Here is a 6,679-nt window from a genome sequence, read left to right as displayed (position 1 = left end):
TTCTGGCCGGCAAAGAGGCCGGATCGAGCCGGAAGCAGCCTTAAGACGGGGCTTGCATGGTCTTGGCCAGCACACGCACCGTTTGATCTTGGTCGCGGCGGCCCGGGATGAGTTGAGGCACGCTGATCTCGCGTCGGCGGGCTGATGGGAGGGCGAGTCACCACAAGGAGCTGATACAAGTTGCGGGGTGGCTGTCGAGCCACGTGTCGAGCAGTCGCGTGAAGATGATACATCTAGACAAAAAATTGCGCCGATGGAAAAAAGCGAATGCGTGAGCAGGGTTACTTGCAGCTGGCGTCGAGCAGGTGCCACGGGATGGTCTTTTACTTCGAGGGCAACAGCTTGGGCAGTCGGGCGTAGTGGGCCTTCCAATTCCCAACTACGCCGCAAGAGATCGTGAAGGGCATGAGACATCGTCGGAGTTCGGGCAGGCCGATGACCCTGGAGCAGGTGCTGCAGCAACCCCTCTGGCAGAACCTGCAACCGTGGGGCTCGAGTAAGGGGCCACGACATGCAGAGAGAAGAACAAGCGCAAATCCTTCCAAGCCTTCCCCCACGAGGGTGCCAAGACTGCAAAAGGTGGAGTAAAGAGAAAAAAACGCAAAGCTACACGGACGGGGTAGATGGGACCAGTCTTGCAGCTGGCTAGCTGGTGCACGTTGTGGGCCCAGGTCCAGATATCAGCAGCCTGTTCGACCCCAGATGTCCAGCGCGCCAGCACGCTGGGAGCCAGCGACTGCATGAAGCAAGGTAGAAAGAACAAACCGGAGTTAAGACGCTTGGAAGAGGACAGCGCAACCGACAAGATTGTCATGCCTTGACGCACCGGATAGCAGGGAAGGCGGACACGATCTTGCAGGGACAACTGTATATGCACATCAAAGCTGCTGGTAAAATCCGCCAGCTTGAGTGTGTTCTGTGCGGTGAGGGCAAAGGATGCCAAAGGTGCTGCGCCAAGGGTTAAACCAAGCTGGTGGCAATGCGCCAAAGCCAGAATCATGTCCAGACCGCATGCCAGCAGTTCGGCCTCCATCAGCGAGTTTTGGTCTCGATGCTGCTCCATCTGCTGTAGTGCTACGTCCAAAGGCATATCAAGACCGTCCTGAGGTAGGAACAGAGGAAGAGCACGAAACAGGAGGAGAAGGTCGGTTGGTGAGCATGAACGAACCACCGCCAAGGAGCGCAACGAGAATGGCAGGCACACGATGGTCGTCTGGCACGATGGGTTCGCTGGTTCGCTGCCAACCTCAAGGACAAGGGCATATTCGCTGGGAGTTTGATAAAAGCCAATCAAAGCAGCCACGTTGGGGTGCGGCTGCAACGTGGCCAGGTGCTTGAGCTCATAGCGCCAGCACGCGAGCTGCTCACTTCGGGCAGCGGCCACAAGCAAAAAGTGGGCCCGACAGCGTTGAGCGTGGCGAGCAGCGGACTTTGGTCGCTCAACTGGCTGGATGGAGCAGCGTTGAGTCTCATGATATCGGCCACGCGAGCGCGATTCGAGGGCGTGTAGCTGCTGCGGCGCAAGCCCGAAGCGCGGCTGCAGATCACTCACATGCCTAGTAGTGTCAACAACGTAAGATGCGGTGTGTGCACGCGCTTGGTACAGCGGAACGAGGAATGCTAGCGTACACGCTCTCAATTGAAATATTGCGCGGGTCGCTCTGGTGACGCAGACGTCGTCGATTTGCTAGCAGCATTGAGGCCATGCCCAAGACCAGGGCCACAAGCCAGAGGAGTGCAAACAAGAGCCATGGGCGCCAGTCGTGCGCCAAGTCCCACATCGTGCAGCAATATCAATACCTCTGCCTCCTGCCGAGATGGTCATGTACTCCCGCAAGCGTATGTTTCCTCAGCCCCCAACAACCGACGCAGATGGTCGAAAGGCGATCACCCAGCAGCGAGCCCCAAAGCCAGCCAGGTGCTCTTGAAGCGCACGTCGCGTCAAATTTTTCTTGAAAAAAAAAGGAAAAAAATTTGCAGTAAAAGTCTGACAAAACGGAGAATTTATTATAGTGGGCGAAGGCAGTGAGACACGTCGGCTGTTTCGAATCTGAATTTTTTTTTCAGAGTTTTTGCGTGTGTTTGGTCGTGGTGAGCAAACGTGCACACACACACACACACACACACACACATGCACATGGGGCGGGGAGCTGAACGGTCTTGTCGTCATCGTCGTCATCGTCGTCGTCGTCGTCGTCATCGTCGGGTGGGATGGGGTAGCCAGGGCCGGGGATGGAGATTTGTATTGGGAGAATACCTGTCTTTGGGTCATGTTGGCGCGGAGCTCATTTCATGTTGTTGTAGGGGCAGGACTAGCTGGGCGACAAGGCAGGGCCATGTCGGCAGCCCATGCACAGTCGCCGTGGAGCCGGATTTGGCTTCGCCGCTGGGACCAGGTTGGATTGCCCACACCAGCTTTTGTTTGCCCTCAAGCCGTCTTGCAGATACATGGCACGCCGTTCTCATCAGATTCGGTGTGGGGTGCACCACCAGGCAGCGCGCGCTGAGCGGTTTCAGCTCTTGCAACAACTCGAAGAGCGACTCTTGGCGCAAGATCGGGGATCATGGCCCTTTGAAGAAATGCTTGGCGCCAGCGCGGAGCTGGTGCTATCTCGGTTACTTGCCAGTCTGCGCCTGAGGTGAGTCCTTGGGTCTCTGTGATGCTTGCGGCAACAGGAGCGGGCTGGTACGGTGTCAGTGTCGGTTGTGTCTGCGCATCGTCGGGGGGCGGGCTGATGCAAGGGTTGGGCTGCAGTCGACAGGGTCGCGATGCCAACGCCGAAACCTGTCTTCATTTTATCTCGGCGGCTCTTCGACTGGGCATCAGGTTGGTTCGGCCTGCGTTCTCCAGTACAAAGGCAACCCTGGGCTTGCTCAATGAGATGCCGCTGATGCGCCCATGTTTGCTGGGGGGCCGCGTGTACAAATGGCTTGATGGAATGGCGTTCAGTGGGAGCTTGGCGGCTACGTTTGTCGAGGCGGGTGGATGCGCCATCATGCTTGAGATGCTGCGGCGCCGCAGCTTGCCTCCGAATCTGCTAGCCCGACTCTTGGAAGCTTTGTCTGTGGCGCTGGCCACAGAGCGCACGCTGCGCTTGTCGCTGCTGGATGCACCGCTTTTGCCTCGCGTGCTTGCTGCGCTTCGCCACAGCGCGGAGGCAGTGACACACATGGCTGGACAGGATCTCTTGGTGACTCTGATTTCTTGTAGGTTTGGTCCCGATGGCAGCATCGGCGGGATCGTATCGACAAACCAGCCGGATTCGTAATTCTTGCCTGACAGCCAAAACCGTCCCGGTAAACATAGACCATGGTCCCGACGTGGGTGTGCAGCGTTTACTGACCACGCTGGAAACGGCACACCCTATGCTTCAAGAGACGATTGCGCGTGCGCTGTTTCAGTTACTACCGGTTGGCCTTGCTGTGGTCTAGCGCCTCGTTCTTCATCCGAGCAAGACGTCCCCGGAACGTCCCCGGGACGTCCCGTGCAGCCCGATGCCGCGATTGTTTTTTGGTTCATCGTATTTTCTCTGTCTGGTGTGTGGGGTGGATTAGATGTGCGGACAGCGTCATCCTTCGCTGCCAAGCCGGATTGTGGGGTTGATGAGCAGCCATGAGCTGTCAGTGGCCTGTGCTGGTGGGTTGCGCGGCTCTGGGCCCGCTCGCTGGCATGCAGCTGCATGCCAATGGGCGCACCACTCCAAGAGAACTTGGTGTGACTGAAGGTGGCTGGTGCTGATGATGCTGATGATGCGGGCGTGTGTTCGTATGGTAGCTGTGGACTTGATTGTGGAGCTGCACCAGCGGCACTCACCGCACGCCGAGCGTTTCCTGGATGAGCTGCGCTCTGTGTTACCGACGGTGAGGCCCAACCGTCGGGGATGTGCCTGGGTCGCACTTTTGTGCTCATTGGCTCTTTTGGTGTCGGCCTGTTACAGATGGGGCCCATGGGACGGGGACAAGTTTTGCGGTGTTTTGCGTTGCTACTGAGCGTGATGCCCCGGGAGACGCTGGCCAAACTCGACGAAACACAAGCACTGCCATTGGTGCTCGCCTCCATCGGGTCTCCAGATCTGGTCTCGTTGCAGGTCGAGGCGCACAAGCTTGTGCAGGCATGGAATCGCCTGGTGCCGCTGGCGGCACGCATTGAGGCAGTGTGCGGGACCGAGCTGACAGCCATGCTGGTACGTACACTTGCTGGCGGGCGGTCGGGGTCGAGCGTTATGCGCAGAGAGGGTGTGCTGGCGCGATTTGTTTTCTGGCGCACATGCAACAACATGACGCATTGTATTTCATTGTATTGGGTGTCTTTGTAGCTGGCGCCGGAGACGGATGCGAGCATGCTGGGCAAGCTGAGCACTCTTCAACTCCAGCTGCTGCGCAGCAATGCCGCGTTGATGGGTCCGTCCATCCCGGCTGGCGCGAGTTGAAGCAAGTTGCTGTTGTCATGATCATAGAAGCCGTCGTGCCTAGTAGAGACGGACTGTTGCCATAGTAGTTTGGTTGTTCATATGTAGTAGCCAGTTGGTGTTGATGATGAGTTGTGAGTTGTTTCGCTGTGACGTGATGGGGGAGGTTGCTCGGTCGTGGGCCGTGGCCCGGTAGACGGAGCCCCTCACCCATTGCTGTTATGTGCTCTTAATCTCACGTCCACACCGAACCAAGGCACTTTCCGGCGCGCGGACAGGGAAAGAGACCAGGCAGGCAGTCAAAGACTCAAAGCACATGGAGTGCGTGGTGATGGCGGGCGGGTGATGGTCGGGTGAAGCAAGAGGACTGGTTGCAGCACGCTTTGCTTTGGGTAATCGCCTCCGACGGAAGCGGACAGGTTCTGCTTTGAGGCTGATGGGTGGGTGAACCCCCATCAGCTTGGCAAGCATGACGTAAGGAAAAGCCATACCATCACCCTACCATGTCGGCGATGGGGAGGTTGGCGGGAGAATCCACGAGGCTCGGCCTACCGCGCGATGGGGGTCGCGAAGCCTCGCACATGGGTTGGGGCTCGATTCCTCCTTTGTCCCTTTGTCCCTTTCACCCTTTTAACCCGTTTGACCCTTCTCCTTCTCAATGCAATGCACCCCTTCTAACCCACAGACATCCCCAAAAATCATGACAATGTCATTTAAACATGCAAGCTTTTGGTTTCTTGCTAAGCATCACAACGCTTGTGGCCCCCATCTTCTGTGTTCTGAGGAACTCGCTACCTCAGCTTCATCTACCACGCCGACCAGCAAATGGGACAGTTTCGCGCCCCACATCAGTGCACCACACGTACCACTTGCTCATGTTCCACCCCCGACGTCTCCATCATCAACACGAAGTTTGCACGCGCTGCTCTCTCTGACGAGACGACCACGATTGACCCAATCTCTGCTCGAGCTTGGTTCTATCACCCCTCACCCACGCTTTGCGACACCCTTTCTCTCGTTGGTCTTTGCCTCCGCAAGCATACCTCTTCCCCTGAACCGACCGCCTGCCTGACCGACAGACCGAGACGACTGACCGAGACGACTGACCGAGACGACTGGCCGAGACGACGGTCGACACGACGGTCGAGACGACGACTGAGACGACGGCTGAGACGACGACTGAGACGACGGCTGAGACGACGACTGAGGCAACGGCCGAGACAACGGCCAAGACATAGACAGCGACAAGGACTGCAACGGCGCCGAGCGAGCCAGCAATTCTCCTGCAGTGATACGATAACAACAACCCTCCCTCTGGCTGGCCAACCCTTGGCTCGCGCCACATCTAACCACGAGCTCGCTCGCTCACACAACAACGCATCAAGGCACACATTGCTCTTTCAAGAGTCCGTGTGCGTTGTTCTACTCTGCCTGCTTCGAGTCTGCTCAAGACCCCAACACACTCGCGCGACTCGACGCAAAGATACCACACACCCAACCACATTCCCAACTTCCAAGGCACGACACTCGACCCCTCACACCTTACTCTTCCCCCCAAACTCCCTTTCCCTCTCTCTCTACAAACCAATTCATCTCTCTCTCTCTCTCTCTCTCTCTCTCTCTCTCTCTCTCTCTCTCTCTCTCTCTCCACACACACACACACTGTGTCTCACCCTTCTTCCAACGTTGGCGTTGGCGCACGCACACAACCATTTGGTTCATCACATTTTTTTTTCTCTCTTTCTCTCTCTCTCTCTCTCTCTCTCTCTCTCTCTCTCTCTCTCTCTCTGTGTCGTCGTCGTGTCGTAGAGCTCCTTCGCCCCACATTTGGGGTGCGAGTTGGCAACCACGCACGCAGCTTCTTCCTTCCTCCTTCCTTGGGTCAAAGGACTCCGATCCATCAGACCCCACCACCACCGTCACCACCACCGTCACTGCCGCTTGGCAACCCTTTGCCTGCCCGGCTCGGCTTCGTCGCGGGTCATTTTACAACCAAGTTTTCTTGCTGGGCGTGTTGGTCTTGCTTGGTGATCAGCCCTTGGCGTGCCTCGCCTCGCTCGCGTGCCACACGTTGTTTGACCCAGCCCTTGCCTGGACGTCGCCATGGCCAGCAACCTTGCCGTGCGCCGCGGGCGCCGACGTGCCGAATCCGCCCCAGAGCGGGCCACCTGGAACCCGCTCTGGGTTGACTCAGACCCCCCCGCGCCCATCCCCAGCTCCCGCTACCCAGCGGTAAGTCGCCGTCACCGTCATGACCCACGCTCACTCAA

At 57.7% G+C, this 6,679-nt stretch overlaps 2 protein-coding genes across 2 annotated transcripts in view; one reads left to right on the top strand and one right to left on the bottom strand.

Annotated features, from left to right (window-relative positions):
* Nucleotides 1-1,781, bottom strand: part of MONBRDRAFT_26199 (uncharacterized protein) — a gene marked incomplete at both ends in the record, with an annotated part of 2,376 nt that extends 595 nt beyond the window's left edge. The window contains 5 exons of the mRNA XM_001746520.1: nucleotides 80-141; nucleotides 617-736; nucleotides 827-1,102; nucleotides 1,169-1,556; nucleotides 1,630-1,781. Of these exons, the coding sequence (XP_001746572.1) occupies nucleotides 80-141; nucleotides 617-736; nucleotides 827-1,102; nucleotides 1,169-1,556; nucleotides 1,630-1,781 (998 nt within the window). The remainder of the gene's footprint in view (nucleotides 1-79; nucleotides 142-616; nucleotides 737-826; nucleotides 1,103-1,168; nucleotides 1,557-1,629) is intronic.
* A 1,832-nt stretch (nucleotides 1,782-3,613) lies between these two features.
* MONBRDRAFT_32778 (uncharacterized protein) overlaps nucleotides 3,614-6,679 on the top strand; it is a gene marked incomplete at its 5' end in the record, with an annotated part of 5,416 nt that continues 2,350 nt past the window's right edge. The window contains 6 exons of the mRNA XM_001746646.1: nucleotides 3,614-3,713; nucleotides 3,776-3,861; nucleotides 3,939-4,184; nucleotides 4,317-4,401; nucleotides 5,194-5,539; nucleotides 5,928-6,241. Coding sequence (XP_001746698.1) covers nucleotides 3,614-3,713; nucleotides 3,776-3,861; nucleotides 3,939-4,184; nucleotides 4,317-4,401; nucleotides 5,194-5,539; nucleotides 5,928-6,241 — 1,177 coding nt within the window. The remainder of the gene's footprint in view (nucleotides 3,714-3,775; nucleotides 3,862-3,938; nucleotides 4,185-4,316; nucleotides 4,402-5,193; nucleotides 5,540-5,927; nucleotides 6,242-6,679) is intronic.

The sequence above is a fragment of the Monosiga brevicollis genome, genomic scaffold (genome assembly GCF_000002865.3).
Source record: "Monosiga brevicollis MX1 MONBRscaffold_13 genomic scaffold, whole genome shotgun sequence".
Lineage (NCBI taxonomy): Eukaryota > Choanoflagellata > Craspedida > Salpingoecidae > Monosiga > Monosiga brevicollis.
The sequence above is the reverse complement of the archived record's forward strand: the minus strand, read 5'-3'. Positions and strand labels throughout refer to the sequence as shown.